This window comes from Bos indicus, chromosome 26, assembly GCF_029378745.1.
Source record: "Bos indicus isolate NIAB-ARS_2022 breed Sahiwal x Tharparkar chromosome 26, NIAB-ARS_B.indTharparkar_mat_pri_1.0, whole genome shotgun sequence".
Taxonomy (NCBI): Eukaryota; Metazoa; Chordata; class Mammalia; order Artiodactyla; family Bovidae; genus Bos; species Bos indicus.
Genome location: NC_091785.1, coordinates 32,389,181 through 32,411,200, shown reverse-complemented (window position 1 = coordinate 32,411,200; position 22,020 = coordinate 32,389,181). Strand labels below are relative to the sequence as shown.

Below are 22,020 nucleotides of genomic sequence, written 5' to 3'. Positions count from 1 at the left end.
TGGCTTTACCCAGGCTTGTATGATGAAGTGGCAGTCCAGGAGGCAAAACTCATTCAAGAGCCAGCCATGCAGGACACTGTCTTGTGAAAGGCTGGCCACCCAAGCCAGGCTGAGAAGGGGGGCCGCCCCAGGGAAAGTTGCAAAATCCATAGCAAGGCAGCAGTGTCTCAGTGAGGAGAAACCTGCTTTGTGCTCACCCACCTCTGCCACCGGCCACCTCTCCCACCTCAGCCTGGATTCTGCCACCAGTCTGGTGATACCTTAGGATCTGGGGTTCTGCCTTCTGCCCTCATCCCACCCTCAAATAAGAGATTTTTATCTGCACTCCCTTCTTGGCCTCAAGAACAAGTTGTTGCCCTTCAGACATTTGCTCTCTTCTTATGCAAGGCAGATGTATATGTTAATGGGAGATTTAATGGGAGACTTTGTAAACAAAATTTTCAGAAGAGGATTAAAGGTGAAATATGCCAGGGTAGGATGGGGAAGAGGGGGTGATCTTTTGGCCGGTAACATGAAGGGAGGAGAGAAAGAGCCCTTGGCCTGTCTAACGGTGGAACTCGCTGTCCACACCGGCTGATTCTTACCACGTAGTAATGTGAGCCCAGGGTCATCGGAAGGTCAGATTTTTTTTTTTTCCCTCTAGAAAACCTGGAACACTGGATCTTTATGAAAGCTAAATTTTAACTTCTGGTTTAATGAATAAAGGTCTGGCATGGGATAAATGAAAACTTAGTAACTGGGGACTTCCCTCGTGGTCCAGTGGTTAAGAATCTGCCTTCCAGTGTAGGGGACATGGGTTTGATCCCTGGTGGGGGAACTAAGATCCCACACGCCGCAGGGCAACTACCGAGACTGAGTGCTCTGAAGCCCATGCGCCAGAACTAGAGAAGCCAATGACACAGCTAAGACCCAACATGGCCAAATTAAACAAATGAACAAATATTAAAAAGGGGGCGCAGTGTGGGGAGAATGGATACATGTATATGTATTGGGGGGGAAAATACATACACACTGGGTTTAATCTGGATCATGATCTACCATTTCTTGAGCCTTCATTTCAGACATACACCTGTCCTATTGGCCATAAATGGGATGAGCTCGACCGCTTCACTACTTTGCCTACACTGGCAAGGGGCTTTGTTTGCAGTCAGCACTGAAGGATGAATCTATTTCGTCAGCTGAAAGAGCTTACTCACTTTGTTTGCTGTTGCTGATCAGGTATCCACACAGGCTCTACACAGAATTTCAGTTCTTTTCTCCCTGGCTCCCATATTTTTTTAAATGGAGGTAAAATTCACATACCGTAGAATAAACCGCTTTTAAAATGGACAATTTAGTAACATTCAATACATTCTCAGGGTTGTGTAACCACCATCTCTAGCTATTTCTAAAACGTTTTCATCACTGCAAACAGCGGAAACCAGGCACCCATTAAACTGCTACTCTTGTTCTCTCCCCCCACCCTTGGCAACCACTAATTTACTTTCTGTTTCTGTGTATTGGGTTGGCCAAGAACTTCCTTTGAGTTTTCCAGTAAGGTGTTATGGAAAAACCCAAATAAACTTTTTGGCCAACTCAGCATTTACCGATTTTGAATATTTCATATAAGTGGAATCAGATAATATGTGACCTTTGTGTCTAACTTCTTTCCCTTAATATTTTTAAGGTTTATCCATGTTTACGGCTTAGCATGATTTGGTATTGTATTTCACCCCTTCTTATGGCTGAATAAAACTTCAGAGTATGCATAGACCACGTTTTGCTGCCCCATTCATCAGCTGATGGATATTTGGGTTGTTTCCACCATTGGATATGGTGAATAGTACTATGACGTGTATATAAGTCTTGTTTGAATATCTATTTTCAATTCTTTGGGGGTAAATTGCTGGTTCACATGGTAATTTTATGTTTAACTTTTTGAAGAATCACCAAACTGTTTCCCATAGTAGCTGTATCATTTTTATATTCCAACCAGCAATGTAAAGGATTCCAGCTTTTTACATACTTACCAACTTTTGCTATTCTCTCTCTTTTTAAAAATAGCCATTTTAATGGGCGTGAAATGGCATCTCACTTTGGTTTTGATTTACAGTTCCCTTATGACTAATGATGTTGAGCAATTTTTCATCTGCTTTTTTGTCATTTGCATTTCTTCTATGAAGAAATGTCTATTTCAGCCATTTGCCTATTTTTAAATTGAGGTCTTATTTGTCCTTTAGTTGTTGAGTTGTAAACTTTCTTTATATATTACAGATACTAGATCCTTTTCAGATATATAATTTTCAAATATTTTCTCCCAATGTATAGGTTCTCATTTCACTGTCTTGCTAGTCTCCTCTTTGATGTACAACACAGACACATTTTGAAACTGAGGATGCTGGCACTAGAGAGAATTTGCAACCATATCATGTAACTCTCTCACTGTTTAAATGGGAGAAACTGAAGAGCTTGAAAGAAGGAAAGATCTTCAGGTTACACCAGTACTGGACTGGTTGCCATTCTAAGCTTTAGAATCTATTAACACTTCCAGAGGTGCTCAAATAACAAGGGGGAAAGCCACGCTCTCTCTTGTCATGTGTCCTGTGTCACTCGAATTACAATTCTGGACCTGTCGCTCCACAGAAACCCCTGCAAGCAGTTCTTCCTCCCTAACGTCACTCCCAGTTGGGAAAGAATGGAATAGGGAGAAGTGCAATAGCAGTAAAAAAAAAAAAAAAAAAGAGGAAGGAGAGCTGTGTTATGCTGTAGCTAGGAGTTCCTGTTTGAAGTTATCTACAGATGGTCGAACAAGCCACAGGCTTCCCCCAAGTGGAAAGCTTCCTTTGCTTTTTGATGTGGTAACACTGACACACCTCAGCCCCAGCCCCTCTGATGCCCATCTGTCCTCAGCCCCTCCCCTGATTCTCTCCAGGGCCCTCCTTTCCTCTGTGGTTCGGATGGCCAGAGCCAACATTACTCATCTGGCTCCTGACATACTGACTTCTCAAACTAGCAGAAGGACACCTTCTGCCTTCATACTTGCTTGCAAGCTCCCGGGACCAACCTTGGTACCTAAGTTGTGACCACCCCCATATTCTTCTTTGGGTTTTGCTCCTTTGAAGATTTGGGGCAGCATGTCTTAAGTCTTGTTTTCTTTGGATAAAGTCCCTAAATGACCTCTTCTACTCTAAATTCATGTGTTTTGTCAACGATGTTTATTGCTATGAGTCTTTCAGATTATCCCTATAGTCTACAAATAATTTTTCTTCTCATCATTCCTTCCATTTAAAAGATTTTATGTTTCTGCCATATATTCTGCTCTTCAAGCATAAGTCTACTCCAATCCTAGGGTCTCTGCATTTGCTCTTCTTTTTTGCCTGAAACGCTATCCCACAGATTTGAAATCGTCATGTATTGCTTCTAGGTAGGATCTCAACTCCAATGTCATTTTCTCAGAGGCTCTCTAGGATCACCCTACTGGACCTCAAACACTATCATAGACCCACTTTCTCTTCTTCACGTCACTGTCAGCTATCTTAAACAGTCCTGGTCCATTTGGGTCCATTTCCCCTATTAAACTGGTGCTTTCATTGGAATGGGGATTTTTTTTTTTTTTTTTTCACTGCGGTGCTTCCAATGGCTGCATCATGCTTGGCACAGAGGAAACTTTCAATGAGTAACTGGTTACTGAATAAATGATCCATTTTCTAGTTCAGAATTATCTGTTCTACACACTCTCAGTTGACTCATTTTTCCCTTAGTAAAACTCCCCCACCCACAAGCTCTCCAATCTTAGATCATCAAAAATCACTCTGGACAATCTTGAGACATACATTCCCAATCAATATTTTGACAAGGTATTGGTTTTGGTGAGACCAAAACAGATGGTGAAAGGATATATTTCTAACACATCAAAAGCTGGTCAGGATCAGTCTATTCCTCCAGGTTTAGAGGAAGCTACAGGATGGATCTTATCGGATGAAGTCATCTACAGTGTTCAGTGGGCAAAAAATCCAGCCTAGAAATATGTAATTGTTACTCTGGATTTCTGGAATTCAAAGGACAATAAGACAAATTATCTTTGCTTTTAAGCTTGAAGAACTAATTATTTTTCTATGCAATAATGAATATATATTTCAATTATAAGCTTTTTACAAAAAAAAGTTGCCTTCTAGAAAGTGGTCCACTCATTTGGGTTTAACTGGTTTTTGTGTTCTCCTGCATGTATGGGCTCATTCTGTGGTGATAGAAAGCTCATTAAAAGAGAGTCCAGAGTCCCCAAGTTCTTATACCCAATTAATCAACATTCTTCCATCCAATTACCTACTGTCTCCTAGAGACTATGTCACAAGTCTTCACAACTCATAATGACTCCAGAGGGGCCTGTGTGTTATTTAGGAGGCTGTATATGAAAGTTCTGCTTTCTTGGTTGGGCTTTAAGTTCTAACCCAGCCTTCACTGTTATTTCCCTTAACTTTCTGCCACCTCCAGTTTAGGAGGGCTTCATTTCATTCCTCAAGGGCTTTCCTGTTGGCTCAGCAGTAAAGAATCCCTCTGCCAATGCAGGAGATGTGGGTTCGATCCCTGGGTCGGGAAGATCCCCTAGAGAAGGAAATGGCAAACCACTCCAGTATTCTTGCCTGGGAAAATCTTGTGGACAGAAGAGCCTAGTAGGATACAGTCCCTAAGGTTGCAAAAGAGTCAGACATGATTTAGCGACTAAACAACAATAACATTTCATTCCTTAACTGAATAGTTAATAGGTATAGACAAATTTCAAAATAATGGCAAAAGATCAATAGGACATTACAAACCAATAGCCTCATGAGTACACTTGGGAGGAACTGATAAACTTTCCCTTAATATGCAATGAATGTGAACCACATAAGTATTCTACTGAAAGATCCTTCACCTATTCCTAAAGAACTAAGGAGTTTTCACCTTTCCTTATACCTTTACTCTTCTGTAGCAAATAGAGTTTTCTTCTACTAAAAAATAAAAGATAATATGATTTGAGACAACAAACTTGTTTTGCAAATCTAGCCAGAGGAAAAGCTGATAATGAGGACATAGCACAGGGAACTATACTCAGCATCTTATAATAACTTATAATGAAAGAGATTGTAAAAAAGGAATATATATATTTATATACATAGGAATAAGTGAATCATTTTGCTGTACACCTGAAACTAACACATTGTAAACCAACTATATTTCAATAATAATTTTAAATAATAATAATTTTTTAAAGGCAGATACAGAAAAGCATTGGTTCTTAAAGAGGGTAAACCTCAACTAACCATGCCATTATTACTTTTATTTTATTTTTTTACAACAACCAAAATTTCTTGCTCATCCTTCATCCAGGATCCAGGTACCTATGCTATTTTAAATCATTCAAAAACCAAAAGGACCAATATTCAGTTATATTCCACATAAAATTTGTTGTCATATTTCCCAATTTTAAAAAAAGTAGCTGAGAGGGGAATCCTAAAATTCCTCTAAAGAAATAAGAGGCAATTAGATACCATGAGATATGTCAATAAGGTGTCACCTCATCGCAGTCACTCTTATCCAACTCTTTGGTCCATAGCCTACCAGGTTCCTCTGTCCATGGGATTTTCCAGGAAAGATACTGGAGTGGATTGCTATTTCTTCCTCTAAAGGATCTTCCCAACCCAGGGATCAAACTCATATCTCCTGCATCTCCTGCATTGCAGGCAGATTTGCTGTCTGCTGAGCCATCAGGGAAGCCTTCAGTAAGGTGGCCAGTTACCAAACCACTAGTCAGAAAATCAATAGCTTTCCTATATTTTGAAAATAATGGAAAAGGTGCATTTCCAATAGTGTATATAAGAATAAATGTGTAAAACCTATATTTAAAAAGTGAAACCTTGAAAAAAATGGAAAGATATATTTGAAATAGTCAAGAGGTCCTATCTTCCTAAATATATCTATACATTTAATGCAACCCTAATAAAGACTAATAAAATTTTCTTGGGAAAATAAGAAGTTAAAGCTCACCCAGAAAAATAAAACTTACAAAAAATAGAAAATTTTTGAAAAATAACAGGAATTGGGTGGGTAGCAGTTAAGTAAACATTACCAAATTTGCTTACCATGGAAATTTTCTCTTGGTTATCAATAGACAAGTCTATGTGATGAGATAATCCTGAAATAACCTCAGTGGATGCTATTATCATATACTAAATTGCAGTCCAAATTAAGATAGATTTTTTTTTTCACTTCTAGTCAATGTGTTGAAACAACTGACTAGCCATTCAGACAGAATACCTAAAGCTGATTTCTGTCTTACCCCTAAAACAAAAATGCATTGGAAGGACTTCTCTGGCAGTACAGTGGATAAGAATCCACCTGCAAATGCAGGGACCTGGGTTCGATCCCTGGGCTGGAAGGATTCCACATGCTGCAGAGCAGCTAAGCCCATGTGCTACAACTGCTGAGCCCGAGGGTGGCGACTACTGAGCCTATCCACTGCAGACCCCAGCCTGTGATCTGGAATGAGAGATGCCACCGTAGTGAGAAGCTTGCGTACCTCAACAAAAGAGTAGCCCTCAGTCGCTGCAACCAGGGAAAGCATGTGAGCAGCAGCAAAGACCCAGCACCTCCAAAAATAAGTTACTTATTTTAGAAAATACATTGAAGATGGACCAAAGACGAGATATAAAACATTGAACACTGTGAGAGTACTGGAGGATAAAAAATATGAGAGAATTGTTTTTTATAATCCTGACATGGAGAAGACTCAAGACAGACACGAAACCTAGAAGCTGTGCAAGGAAAATGTTGGCTTATACAAAACTTTAAAAGATACTTGCCCTGCAGAAAAGATATCAAAGACAAAGTCAAAGATAAACTGGGAATAGTATCAAATATTCCAGCTAGGCAAAGAGCTCATTTCCTCAGTAGAAATGCTTAGAAGTCAATGAAAAACAGCACATAACCCAGTAAAACAAAGAGCAGAGGGAATGACCAGAAAGTTCAAAGCAAAACAAACAGGTTACTTAAAATGGGGAAAGACATTCAACTTCACTTACAGTTTTTTAAAATGCAAATCTAAATAAAATCCCATTTCCCCATCCTTCAGGTTAGCAGTGATGAAGCAGTATTAAATGCAGGATCAATCATGGAGATGTAAATTTGGGGCAGTCTCCTTAGGGATGTGTCTACTGTCTGAAACCACAATTTAAATTATGTGCCTTCTGACCTAAAGACACGACTAGTAATTTATCTTGTAGAAAGACCTAAGTTCAATAAAGCACATCACTTTAAGTGGCTGTCTGAGTCATGGGTTAGGAATGTGGATTCTGAGTCAGGTTGCACCCAATTTTTGTGATCACCTTTGTGACCTAGGGTAAATAACCTCTGTGTACTTCTGTATCTATAAAATAGCAATACTAATATCTCCCTCATAAGGCTATCCCCATGATTAAAGAAGTTAATGTACCTGTGTGGTGCCTAGAACAATGCCTGACCCACAGGCTCAGGTATTAGCTATTATGTTCATCATCATTAAATTTATAGGATTGTTGATAATGTCAGACACCAGAAAAGCCTTCCTCAATAGGAGAATAACCAGATAAATTATACCACTTACATACAACAGAATTATTGGCAGGTATTAAAGAGAATTCTGGAGGAGGAAATGGCAACCCACTCTGGTATTCTTGTTAGAAAAATCCCATGGACAGAAGAAGATGGTGGGCTACACTCTGTGGGGTCACAAAGAGTTGGACACAACTGAGCAACTGAGCACATTAAGAAAAATAAAGCAGATCTGTATATATTGATAAGGAAAGAACTATGTGAAATATCAGGCTTCCTAGAGGGCACTAGTGGTAAAGAACTCCTGCCAACCAATGCAGGAGACATAAGAGACGTGGGTTCTATCCCTCGGTCGGGAAGATCTCCTGAAGGAGGGCATGGCAATCCACTCCAGTATTCTTGCCTGGAGAATTCCATGGACAGAGGAGCCTGGTGGGTTATAGCCCATAGGGTCACAAAGAGTTGATCACAACTGAAGTGACGTCACACATACACACACACACACACACACACACACACGAAATATCACCAAGTACTGCGAAGAGCAGACTCATTGGAAAAAACCCTGATGCTGGGAAAGATTGAGGGCAGGAGGAGAAGGGGATGACAGAGGATGAGATGGTTGGATGGCATCACCAACTAAATGGACACGAGTTTCAGCAAGCTCCAGGAGATAGTGAAGGACAGGGAAGCCTGGTGTCCTGCAGTCCATAGGGTCACAAAGAGTCGGATATGACTGAGCAGCTGAACAGCAACAAAGGGGAAAACTGCTTGGGCCATGCAGTGTATGCTTTTGTGTTCCTGAAAGAATAATCCTCACAGGAAAAGACAGACTGAAGAGGAGTTTTTATGAACGGATTTTCTAGAAACTTTTGAGTATTCAAATCATTCAGCTTAAAATATTTAAGGGCTTGTCTATATATCATTGGCTTCCTTGGTGGCTCAGGTATCCAACATCATTCCAGGTGCTGGGGAGATAGTTTTTATTCCACAGTGTTCTATAATCTAGTTCTTGCTCAGGTTTGCTGTTGAACTCCCCAGTAAAATACAACCCCAGCAGGTCATGGAACTCTGCTCAGTGTTATATGGCAGCCTGGACGGGAGGGGAGTCTGGGGGGAAATGGGTGCATGCATATGTATGGCAGAGTCCCTTTGCTGTTCACCTGAAACTATCACAGCACTGTTAATTGGCTGTACCCCAAGACCACCTGACCTGCCTCTCGAGAAATCTGTATGCAGGACAGGAAGCAACAGTTAGAACTGGACATGGGACAACAGACTGGTTCCAAATAGGAAAAGGAGTACGTTAAGGCTGTATTATTGTCACCCTGCTTATTTAACTTCTATGCAGAGCACATCATGAGAAACGCTGGACTGGAAGAAACAAGCCGGAATCAAGATTGCCAGGAGAAATATCAATAACCTCAGATATGCAGATGACACCACCCTTATGGCAGAAAGTGAAGAGGAACTCAAAAGCCTCTTGATGAAAGTGAAAGAGGAGAGTGAAAAGTTGGCTTAAAGCTCAACATTCAGAAAACGAAGATCATGGCATCTGGTCCCATCACTTCACGGGAAATAGATGAGAAACAGTGGAAACAGTGTCAGACTTTATTTTTGGGGCCTCCAAAATCACTGCAGATGGTGACTGCAGCCATGAAATTAAAAGACGCTTACTCCTTGGAAGGAAAGTTATGACCAACCTAGATAGCATATTCAAAAGCAGAGACCTTACTTTGCCAACAAAGGTCCGTCTAGTCAAGGCTATGGTTTTTCCAGTGGTCATGTATGGATGTGAGAGCTGGACTGTGAAGAAGGCTGAGCGCCGAAGAATTGATGCTTTTGAACTGTGGTGTTGGAGAAGACTCTTGAGAGTCCCTTGGACTGCAAGGAGATTCAACCAGTCCATTCTGAAGGAGATCAGCCCTGGGATTTCTTTGGAAGGAATGATGCTAAAGCTGAAACTCCAGTACTTTGGCCACCTCATGCAAAGAGTTGACTCATTGGAAAAGACTCTGATTCTGGGAGGGATTTGGGGCAAGAGGAGAAGGGGACGTCAGAGGATGAGATGGCTGGATGGCATCACTGACTCGATGGACGTGAGTCTCAGTGAACTCTGGGAGTTGGTGTTGGACAAGGAGGCCTGGCGTGCTGCGATTCATGGGGTCACAAAGAGTTGGACATGACTGAGCGACTGATCTGATCTGATCTGATCAATACAAAATAAAAAGTTATAACAAAACTATAGTAGGGAAAGAGGGATTGAGGGGACAGCAGTGGGGTGAGTTTTAATTGGGGAGGTTAGAGTAGGTCTCATTGGGAACATAGCACTTGAGATGTATCATTTAATCTGTAACAGTCACGCTTTAAAAAAAAAAAAAAAAGTGAACTACTCTGTATTATCCCACCTTGGCTGGAGACCTTTCACATGACTACGCCTGAGAAGACAGCCTCAGCCTCATTTCTAGAACTCAACCTCCCTCATCACTAAAGCCACATTCCATCAACAGCCTCTTCCCCTTGCTCCCGTCACCCGCCAGTCTGGACAGCAGCTCTGAGAGTAACCAGATCAATACCCTTAGCAGATAAGAAACCAAAGGTGAAGTTTGAGTCACGGGGCCAAAGGGTACCTGAAATTGCATCTTGCATCATTCTCAGCAGTTGCTGAGAATAGAGGCTGGCGTAACATTCTGACTACAAGACTACAGATAACTTCCCAGCCACTCACCAGCGCCCAGGTGCTCAGGCCACTGCCTGGCTCTAGCCTCTAGCCTTCTCCACACAGGGCTGGTTGGGGAGGGATGTCCCCAGGCAGACAGGAAAGGGCCTCTTTTTCCCTTCCACAGGATTATTCATGTGGGGTCAAGCAGGAAGACACCATTACCAAATGGGGTCCCTGTTAAATCCCCAAAGACAGCGAAGAAGTCTTTTCCAGTCATGGAAAGATTCTGTGAGCACTTAAATAATTAAAACAGGACAGATACACCAGTCTCCCAGACCTTGCTTTTCCTAGCCCAGGTCCCAGGCCACACCCAACAGTTCCAGTTTGTTGGGCAGCTGGCAGAGAGAAGGGGAGGGCTTCCCCTGGCCCACTAACTGTAAACAAATCCTCAGGGTTGCAATGTATACACACTGGAGATGTCTCTGCTGCCAAATGGCACAAGAAAAGCTATTGTATTGGAGTTGAATCTGCTCTGTCCTTGGGTTTGGGTCTTGAGTGTTTCCTGGGGCTCAGGAGACAACTTGGGCTGCAAGCACCCCTAGGCAGAGATTGTCTTAACCCAGAGTGCCAGGGGGAGAAGGCAATGGCACCCCACTCCAGTACTCTTGCCTGGAAAATCCCATGGGCGGAGGAGCTGGTGCGCTGCAGTCCATGGGGTCGATAGGAGTCGGACACGACTGAGCGACATCATTTTCACTTTTCATGTTCATGCATTGGAGAAGGAAATGGCAACCCACTCCAGTGTTCTTGCCTGGAGAATCCCAGGGACGGGGGAGCCTGGTGGGCTGCCATCTATGGGGTCGCAGAGAGTCAGAGACGCCTGACGCGACTTGGCAGCAGCAGCAGCAGCAGCAGCAGCAGCAGCAGAGTGCCAGAGAGTCATCCTCCTCTTTTGCTCACCATTGTCACAAGTTCAGAGAAGGGCAGGGTTGAGGGGGTTGGTCTGGGGGAGGAAACAGTTTGCAAAATTCAACCCAGCATTGAACATGATGGTCGCCTATGCCCAGTGGGGCAGGGAGTGCAGGTAGGGATGGGGGCAGAGTCACCTAGCCCTCTTCAGAAATGCCACATCTGGGACTTCCTGCCATAGCAAGGGCAACACTCAACAGCCTGACCTGAGTGAGGTCAAGTTTCATTCATCCTGCAAGTATTCAAATACTTACTGTGTGCTAGGCAGTGGGTTCAGCAATGGGGAAAGTTCATTCAGAGTTCCTAGTCCATCAGGGGATAAAGCCACTTCCCCAGGTGGGAAACAAGTGTTCTGTGAAATGTATCCCGGCTCTGGGAGCATCTGTGGAACTGGACAAAGTGTGTGTGTGCCAAGAGATACATTTATCCTCTGTACTTTAAATTTACATATCATTTCCTTTGAATATGGCAAACTAAGGTCTTGTTTGTATACACTGGTGTATACCCAGCAATGTGCCATGTGTATTCAGCATTGTGCCGTGTGCAGAGGGCCAAAGACTTAAAAGACGCAGCTCCTGCCCTCTGGGGACTAAACACTAAAAGCACTTATAGAAGGATGCAGTATGGAAGATGAGCTAATGAATTTGAAGGAGAAGCCAGTGTAGACTGGAGACGGTGGAGGTACCTCCAAGGAGCACTAGCTCCTCAAGGATGTGTGGTCCTTGATCCCCTGGCTTTATTGCCAATAGCCTTTTGTCCAAGGTCAATCAAGGACGACCACCCCACAAAGGAAGCCGATGGCTGCTAAGATCCCAACTAAGATCCCAACCAGGGTCACTGTCACCAAACCATCTTTCTCCACTGTTGTCTGTGACTCTCCATCCACTCTTCCATGGTGAGAGTGGTCACCACTTTAGGCAGGATAAACCTCTGGGGAAGAGAGAAAGAGGAATACCCAGATGTTGGGTGAGAGATGGGGCATGGTTGGAGACACAAGAGCAGGACAAGCATGAAGGAAAAGGGTGAATGAAGGGGAATGGTGAAGAGGCACGTCTGAGGGGGGGTAGAGAATCTGCCTTTAGTTGAGAGGGAAAGAGAAAAGGCTTCCAAATGACTGAATAAGACAGTGGGGCCTGATATAGACACTGCAGCACAGGAGTCATTCAGTTCCCGAACGCCAGAGAGCCTTGGGGTGCCAACCTTGGCCAGCTGGGTTGGGTAGAATTTACCAGGAAAGCCCTCATTAAGTCAATGCCAAAATCATCTTACCTCAGTCCATTAGAATAGTATAGAAGAGTTGCTGAGCCACTCATAACCTGGTGACAGGCGGTGACAAATCCCACTGGATCTCAGATCAACTCAGTCAGCTTTGATCTACTACTGCGCTTCCAAACAAGTCACAGTCCAGCAGCCCAACCGCAAGGAAAGCCTTGCTTCAGTAAACATTTCCAAAGGCCTCCCAAGCTTATTGCTGATCAAGTGAATTATGAGAGCATGGAGGTCAGCAGAGCCAGTACCATCCACCGGAGTTGATAAGAGCCTGTACAAAGATAGGCTGGACAAAGTGCTAGGACTAAGTCACTGCAGGCCAGGATAAAGACAGGCTGACACAAGAGGTTGGGAAAGAGGCCTCTTTGCAGAATTAGTCTTCACACTACTGGTTGGGCCAATGGTCAGGGCTCACCAGATTCAATGTGCAAGTGGCCTCAGGCCACACCACAGGAAGGGAACACAACCCCGCCCAGCCTTGCCCATCAGAACAAGACTCAGTTTTCCCCACAGCCAGTCCCTCCCATCAAGAAGCTTGCACAAGCCTCTTATCCTCATCCATTAGAGGGCAGACAGAAAATCACAAGCACAGAAAAACTAACCAAACTGATCACATGGACCACAGCCTGGCCTAACTCAATGAAATTATGAGCCATGTCATGTAGGGCCACCCAAGACAGCAGGTCATGGTGGAGAGTTCTGGCAAAACATGGTCTGCTGGTGAATGGAATGGCAAACCGCTTCAGCATTCTTGCTTTAAGAACCCCATGAACAGAATGAAAAGGCAACGTGCAAACAAGCAGCTTTATTCCCCAAAGTCTCAGCTCCAGTGGTAAACTTTTAAGGCCCTATCCTTTCCAGGTACCTGAGTATCAGCACTACCATCTACCAGATAGGTGGCCCTGTTTGATTTCTCCTAGTTTGACAGTTCCTTAATGTCACTGAGCATCAGTTTCCCTCCATTGCACTCCAGAAGGGGCAGATTAGTATCCTTGCTCTGGATGAACCTTTCAGTATACTGTCTGGGACATGGGAAGCCCTCAGTGAAGATAAGCTTCCTTTTTCCCTCTTCCACTTACCTCGTTTTCCAACTCCTTGTCAATATCAGATGTTCTATTTTTAGATGTCCCCAAAGTGAAGAGTTGATCATGGACTTTGTACTGTAATTGCCCTTTGACTTATATGCAAATGTATTACCATCTCCTCATTTGCCTTCAAACAGAGGATTTCTAATTGGAGGCCACAAGGTCTCTCTCAGCCTTGTGAAACTCCTGCATCCTCCCACAGCCACCTCAACTTCTTAGAGTAGAATGACCCATGGAGAAACCCAGAGATCTACGACCAGCTCCCCAACAGAGGGTGGGTACCATGGCCTGGCAACAGCAGTCCAAGGGCTGCCTAACCTTCTGCACTTCAAAGCTCTTATTTATATTAATGACATGAATTAAGAGCCTGGGAAATACCAGGCTCTGTGCCAGGGGAGGAATGAGAAGTGCATTTCTGATCTCAGGATGCACAGTTACATGGGGGAAGAAACAGACCAGGATATGTCTACAGCAGGGTGTGGAGAGAGTAAAAGCGAAGGCTGACCTCAGGGCTGCTGGAGACACGTCACCCCGGCAGGATGTTTCCAGACGTGGGTCACCTGAGGTCATATCGCAAATGGGAGTCAGTTTATCTGCTAGCCAGGCATATGAGACAGACAGAAACAGAAATCACATTCCTGATTTCTGAGAAATCTCCAAATCCTGGTTTAGGAATTCACCTGCCAAGAAGTGGGAGTTGTTTTTTTTTTGAAGGGAGGGCAGTGCAATCATGTAACTTTATAAAATGAACCACTTAAAAGTAAACAATTCAGTGGGCACTTAGTACATTCATAATGTTGTACAACCACCTCTGTCTAGATTCAAAACACTTTTGTCATCCCCAAAGGAAATCCTCTCCCCATTAAGCAGTTACTCTTCTTTCCTCCCCATCCCTGGCAACCACCCATCAATCTGCTTTCCATTTCCATGGATGTGAAGTGGGAGGATTTGCAAAAAAGAAATTTCTCCTAGTTTGTTGCTCTTAGGTCCATGCACTAAACTAGACTGATCAGAAATGGAGGCAGAGTTTGCCCTCAGAACTAAATGAGCCAGATTCCACTCAGTCTTTTCATACTGTATCCAGTTTGTTCCGTCTTGGTTTCCCCATCTACAAAAACACATACCTACCTCATAGGACTGTTTTTGAAGATCAGGAGATGAAAGCCCCATAAAACAGTAAACACAGGACTGCCCCCACAGTAAATAGTCAATGAATGATAGCTGTACTATTTGCATTCTAGAAAAATGTCAACCTAAAGTCTCTAATAGATACATGAAGTCAATATCTACCTACCTACCTACCACCTAGGTCACCATACATAAGAATCTTTTTACAAATGAAAATATCTAGGAAATCCAAAGAAGGGCTAACTCCACACAGAGGTGGATGGAACATGTCTTTTAGCATCATATGGACTGTAGCTTCAATTCCAGTTGACAGCTGGCTTCACCTCTCTGAGCCTACTCCCTTCACCACCTATCTCCTAATATTGTCTTAATGTCAGAGTACCCATGATGATCTGGTGCTTAACTGGCTTCCACTTCCCTCTCTCGCTTCGTTTCTGTATACTTTCTCCTTCCCTAACACCCAGCCCATTTCTTTTATCTGGAGTTCCCCCTGCATGTTTAGCATTCAGGCATTCAATGATACACTGATATTATTTTAGGTGTCATTGCCCCCAGAGAGTTAGAATATGACTCGGATAAAAGATTATTTTAGGTCAGGACCTCAACAAATATACTTGGCTGAAGCATCCTGTTTGGTCTGGATAATATTTAGGAAAAAAACAAAACAATATTACATTGAATGAGTGAAGTTGCTCAGCCGTGTCTGACTCTTTGTGACCCCATAGACTGTAGCCTACTAGGCTCCTCTGTCCATGGGATTTTACATGCAAGAGTACTGGAGTGGGTTGCCATTGCCTTCTCCAGGAGATTTTCCCTACCTAGGGATTGAATTGGACTATGTTTATCTGGGGTGTGCCTGCCTTGCATTCTGTCAGACTTCCCCACCCCGACCTGCATCTTATTTCATATAATCTACGTTACTTAGCTCTATTGCCTGTCTGTTCTATAATTATTTGTGACTCTTGTTTTATTTCTGGTTCTGTTCCTTTTTTTGTGCCAACTGCATAAGTGATACTTACAAGAAGTTATATGACGTCTCTTCCAAGACTATTCAGTGTTCAACCTCAAATATTTATCAATTGGAGGGAACAACCATAAAGTAACTCCCATGCTGGAATACAGAGGGCAGTATCCCCCAAACCAATGACTCCTTTTAAAAATTTTTAACTGGATCAATCTTTTATTTTTAAATTAAATTAAATTTAGCTTAATTTAATTACTTTTGAAGACTACTAATTACCTACAAATCAGAGTTTAGGTTCAATCCTGCTTTTCAAATAACCAAAAAGACAGATACCCACAGAAGGGAGTAAGCTCCAATAATGAAATCCCTTCCCAACACTCACTCCTTGAAGGCCAACTTGTGGCCCTACCCCTTAAAACAGACTCAGCTTCATCCAGAAAGCATTCATTCCATCTGTCACACATCTAGCAGCTCTTCCCCTCGGAAGATCTCAAAATCCATCAGGAAAATTGAGGGCACCCTCCAGCCCAGATCCCTGGGTTGGGAAGATCTCTTGGAGAAGGAAATGACAACCACTCCAGCATTCTTACCTGGGAAATTCCATGGACAGAGGGGCCTAGCATGCTATGGGGTCACAAAGAGTCAAACATGACTCAGTAGTGCTCTTCTCTTCCCTCCTAGCACAGCCCAGGGGAGCTGTAGGCAGAGCCTCAGGCCCTCAAAAAGGGGTCTGGGTTTTGGTTCCCTTCCCCAAGAGAGGCAGGAGAAAAGAAAACCAATTCCTGCTCCACATTCCTCCTCCCCCTTGACCTTCCTGATGAGAAGGGTTTAAAAAAGTCCTTCAGAGACCGGGGAGAAAGCAAGTGCCGACACGTGCTTGGGACACAGGAAGTTCCAAGCTCCCCAGAGCTGGGGGTCAGGATGCCCCCCAGGCTACTGCCCCACACCCACAAGACCCCTTGCCAAATACCCCTGCCCCCTTACCCTGTGAGGGGACCACATCTCTTGGTGCTCCCAGTGAGTGGAGCCTCCTGGCTCTGAGTGCCTGTGAGTCCTGGCAAATGAATTGCTGCGAGTCCTCACCCCTCACCCCAGCTCCTCCAGGGTCAGGGGGGCTTCAGAGCATCCCTGCAGGCTGAGGATCTCTGGTTCCAAGCCGTCAGCCCCGAGTCTGAGCTGCCCTGAGTCAGGAGTCAGGCCACAGCGGGCTTCTAACGTGCTCGGGGACTTCACTTCCTGGTTTTTCTTTCACAACAGAAAGTGGAAGTGTTCTGACCAGAAGGAGAAAAGCCGCCAAAGCTCCTCTGGCTGGGTTTCAGAGCCTTAACTGGCAGTCCCTGAGGGCTGATACAGCAGCCAGCCTGCATTCACAGCTCATGCTCTGTCTGCCTGATGACGGAGAACCAGACGGAGATGATGGAGGTGCCCCTCGCAGACCCCCCTTGGCAGAGAGGTGAGACCCATGCTGGATTCCTGGGACAATGAGGTCCAACCACAGGGCACCTCGGCCCTCACATCCTTCCCAGGACCATGTGGACACCTGGAAGCCAGCTCTGCTGGCCAGCCGTGCATGTTGTCGCCTCTCCCCAGTCCCCTCTTGCCTGCCTCAGATCCTGGAGCTGTGCTGAAAAAGCCAGCAAAACAAGCACATCAAGAACCACAGGGACAGCGCGGAGAGTCTGTTTCCTCTGACACATCCTCTTCAGGCCTCCAATGTTTAATTAAAAATGTTTGCAGCTCGCACCGTCACCTCCCAGATAAAATCTGAGAAATTGTGAAATCAGGAATCCACAAGCACGCATGCCATTAGCTGTCAGACTGACCCTGCATCTCGCAGGAGCCTCTGAAAAACTTCACTGTACACTCGTGAGACAACAACAGTGAAAAGGCAGACTACTTCTTGATATTTTTATAAAAGGGGCTTCCCTGTGGCTCACTGGTTAAGAATCTGCCTGCAGTTCAGGAGACACAGGTTGGATTCCTAGGTTGGGAAGATCCCCTGGAGGAGGAAATGGCAACTCGCTCTAGTATTCTTGCCTGGGAAATCCCACGGACAGAATATACTGGCGGGCTACAGTCCATGGGGTTGCAAATGAGTTGGACATAACTTAGTGACTAAACAATAACAATTATTATCAAAATTGCTTTGAATGTGAAGACACCTTGAAAGCGTCTTGAGGACTGGTCTTCAGGGCATCAGGACGCATAGTAGTCTCATCAGATTCACCTATTGCTGTGGCTACAGAAGGGCATGGGAGTTTCTATTCTCAGATGTGAAGGCAGAAAAAAACGAGGTTCCTACCCTTTCCCAACCCTATCTCTCCCCACCACCTCTCAGACACCCCAGAATTAAGCAGCACTTTCCCCCAACCTCAGTCCCTTTAAGAAGGCTCAACGTAAAACCAACAAGAGCCCCGGTCTTCACTAGAGATGTATTAGGATTCCCTTTCTACACAGAGGAGTTCCTCAAAGCTTCCAACCAGAAAAACCAGAGTGAGCTACGCCCCAATCTCAGGGAACATAGGAGCTGGTCCCTTGACCTCACAGGATCCCACTTTAGACATGGAAGAAAGCTGAAGTAGGTTAGGATGAGGGTGCCCCCCCGCCCCGCCTTTCCATATTTGGGTTCATCTCTTGGCTGGAGGAACACTTGTCTTTGCTAAGTTTCCAAGCTCATCTCCCCAGGGGTAGCTCCCTCCAGCAAAAAGCAGAGGATGGGAGAATGGGTGTCGAATCTCAGCCATTCAATGCTGCTGGGCTTTTCCCTGGGTGCTTTCTTCTTTTACCAACCAGACGAAGATCTTAGGACCAGGAGAAGATGGTTTTCTCCAGGATCAAACGCTCAAGTTTGGAAGATTCTGGGTGGTTCTAAAGCTCTAGCACCTGGAGATGCATTCTTGTTCAATCCTATACACACACCAGGGACACTGCCAAATTTTGAGGGAATGATGGACAGTTTTCACAGCACTCAAGAATTCTGCATCAGGCAGCAAACCGATCAGGACTCAGATTCTTGCCCCACCTCCTCTTAGCTATGCAGCCCAGGCCGAGCTGTTTAAGAGCCCAGAGGCATGTTATTCACCTGTGATGTGGGAATGATACCCCCTTACCTTACAGGAGGTAATAAGCCAATGTATAACACACATCTAGTACAGACCCCAGCATCGGACAGCAAGCCTGCTAAGGGTTCCCTTCCCTGCTTCCTTCCAAACGGGAGGGGCTGCAGCTGTCCGATGGCCTTTCCAATCATACAGACATTTCAAAATGGAAGATGAAGGAAACCTACATCTTGGCTTTGGCTATAACCCTTAAAGCTTTTAAGTCTGTTTTATTTGCACTTAGTGAAATCAACCACTCTCTCTTCCAAGTCCATTTCCTGCTAGCAGTTCAGATTCCTTCCATGTCTCCACTCCCCTTTTGCAGCTGATTTTTTTTGCCTCCCATGCAGGTCAACTAAGATCACTATGCAAACAAATGCTATTTCATCTTGTAAAAGAGCCTTAGGCTGAGAAAAACGTCCAACTTTTTTCTCCCCAGTTACCCCCATCTCTACTATCCCATATCATATAAGCTATAGAGCGGGTAGCATTATTGCAGTTTACCTTGTAAGAGTCTGCTCACTCCTGGGTTCCAGGAAATGTGCCCCTCACAGCTGTCTGTTCTGGTTCAGCACAACATTCAGGAGCCTCTGCCTTTTCCTTAGCACTGGAGTCGGGACCACACCTGAAGCCAATGTGTATCGTACTGAGAGTGGCTAACCAGCTCTCATGGAACCTTTGAACTTATTGCAATAGAGGTTCAAAGGTAGACATTACCTATTCAAACATTTGCACAGTAACCTCTGGCAGTGAGAAGTGTAGGATTTGGCAAAAGGTTAAAACAGGAGATTGTTATGCAATGGGCTTTAGAGGAAGAAAAGGAAGGAGAGAGAAAGAGAATGAAAGGGAGAGAGAGAGTTCTCAGCTCAGAAAGCTAACTTATAACAAGCAAAACCTTTTATAAAGCCCATACCTTGGGGAAGAGGAGGAGGCAAACAAGGCTTTGCATCTTCATTTTTGGGCAGAATCCCTGAGATTGTGATAGGAAGAGGAAGGTCTAAGTAACCTTAGAGGGAAAACTTAGTTTCCTCTAAGAGGGGGAAAGTGCTCCTTGATTTTAGGGGGAGAGAAAATTGAGACACCACTCTAAGTGGCTCCAGTTATAACTTTAAGATTCGGATAAGCAGAGGTCTGTCTTTTAGAGATAAGCCCTCTTCTGGAATGGGCTGGTGACCCCTCTAGAATTACAATGTTTTCTTTTTTTTTTTTTTTTTCAATTTAATATTGACACTTGAGTTTATTAAAGCACAAAACTAGTCTAAGACTTTTGCAACATTCTCTATATGGTTGGAAATATTACGACAGGAAATTAGTGAATTACAATGTTTTCAAGTCACTCTAGAATCTAGACAGAGGGATAGGCATAGCTGGGTCGGATTTAGAACCCAGAATGATGGGTACAGCCTGCACCACCCACAGCTGAGCGAGCACTGAAGAAGCAGGGTTGCTAAGGCATCACAGTTCAGCCTGTCCTCCTCTCTCTTTCCATTTTAAAGTCACTCGTCATCAGTCTCCAGTCCAAAATCTTCGAGACTGCAAGGCATCATCACTAGGCAAAAATGCTGGATGGGCACGCAAGCAACTCTGGAGAGCAATCTCTATTTTATGGGTGAGGCCAATGAGGCCTTTTCAGGTGAAAAAAAAAATCACCCAGCATCATGCAGTCGGTTAGCAGTTAAGGCCGGACCTGACCCAGAGCCACAGACCACCACACAGGACCTTTGTATGGGGCTGCTTTGTTGCTAAACGTTCATTTCACCACAGGCAGACCTCAAATACTTGAATGCTTTCTGAGTATCAGGCCTGCAGAAATTCGTGGAAATGCTGCATTAGGTTTCTGCTCGCTGAATTTGGTCAGGTGGCCAATATCTAAATCAGAAGGCAACACCACTTCCTGCTGACTCGGCCTGGAGGAGCCGTCAAGTCCTCATTGATAGTAAGAGGTCTTAGGTGGCCAGAATCTCATCTAGGTTGTCGGCACATTAATTCCACAGACATACTTCTTGCCCCGCAGCCCTAAGCCTGACCTGGGACCTGAAACAAAAAGTCTTCTAAGAGGTAGCTTAGACAAAGATACAGTTCAATAGGAACTGGGGGCAGGATTCTCATTTGATTGGGGTAATGTCAACTTGAGTTAAGTAGCAACCCACTGAACACCTGCTGACACCACACTTGCCTGAGAGCACGATGCTCTGAGTGGTTCCCAAACCCCAGGGAGCTATATAGTTCCCTGTAGAGCGTGTTATGCTGATGGCTGGGCCCATGCTGGCGTTTCTGACTCAGTGGGCCTGGGTCAGGGCCCTAGAATCTGCATTACTAACAATTCCAGGTGATGTGGAGGCTGCTGATTGGGGGACACACTTGGACCACCACTGCTCCAAGCAGCCACCCCATCGTCCATGGGCTCAACTACTGGACTGTTAAAAAGAACTCTTCATTGGGCCATTTTGGCTCTGGTGACCCTATAATTGGGAGGACAACTTGACGCAGAGTGGAACTCATGACGTGCCCTAGAAGAGAGGTGATGCTCAAGCCCAGCGAGGGGCCGAGACCTGGAGGGTGCTTTGACACTAGCAGGAAGTGTCGCCTCTCACCCTGCTTTATGTAAATCAGCGCTGGCATCCTAGCTGGATGACCCATGTGGGTATGAGTGTGGGTGTGGAAGGGGCACCCCCTGATCTAACAACCATAACTTTATTCTCCAGGGCACCCGAGACCCCAAAAGATGAAGCAGCCAGCAAGGGTGAGTCATCAGTTTAGTAGGAGAGGGGAGTCCCGAACCCAGGCTTCCACTACTTAGCAGACCACACTGTCTCACGCTCAACTATGGTTTCCTACAGCCTCTTTCTTCAAAAATCCACGTGTTCGACAATGCTCTGCAACACCCTCCACGTGTCCCTCCCTTCACATAGCCATTTGCGTTGAGAAATCAATAAAAACCAAGCCCCTTGCCAGTCCAGGCATCCCATTGCCTCTAAAAAGTGCAAATCTTCATTGTTTTATGTCTTTCAAGGGTGAGGTGTCCGAGGTAAGGAGTCTGACCCAATAGCTGTATTTCTGACACACACGCTCGCTGCTCTGGTCAGCAGGAGGGGAACGGTGTACACTATTTTCCCTTTTGTAGGGACAAAGGAACCACACATCTCATTTACAACAGTTGGAGAAGACCAGAAGCCAACAGTCCAGAGTTTTGTAACACAGTCTGGAAACAGCCAAGATACCTCATGTGATAGGGCTGGCAGGTCATTGGAAGTAGAAACCAGGTTTCCTATATTTTTAAAGTGGAATTTCTCCTTTGAA

The 22,020-nt window shown here is 44.6% G+C and overlaps 1 protein-coding gene and 1 long non-coding RNA gene across 5 annotated transcripts in view; one reads left to right on the top strand and one right to left on the bottom strand.

The window, feature by feature from the left end:
• ACSL5 (acyl-CoA synthetase long chain family member 5) overlaps window positions 1-19,382 on the bottom strand; it is a 51,507-nt gene extending 32,125 nt beyond the window's left edge. For 2 of the 4 annotated variants that reach the window (XM_019953018.2, XM_019953020.2), the window contains exon 1: window positions 16,607-16,871. Coding sequence is in view for 1 of the 4 variants with exons in the window: in XM_019953020.2 (XP_019808579.2) it covers window positions 16,607-16,624 (18 nt within the window). In the remaining 3 variants the exon portion in view is untranslated. Of the gene's footprint in view, window positions 1-14,035; window positions 14,091-16,606; window positions 16,872-19,224 lie in introns of those variants that run through there. The other 2 variants (XM_019953017.2, XM_019953016.2) reach the window with 2 other exon arrangements.
• A 1,714-nt stretch (window positions 19,383-21,096) lies between these two features.
• LOC139179913 (uncharacterized) lies at window positions 21,097-22,020 on the top strand. Its single transcript, XR_011564211.1, has 3 exons — window positions 21,097-21,241; window positions 21,426-21,748; window positions 21,845-22,020. It is a non-coding gene; the product is annotated as an uncharacterized lncRNA (long non-coding RNA).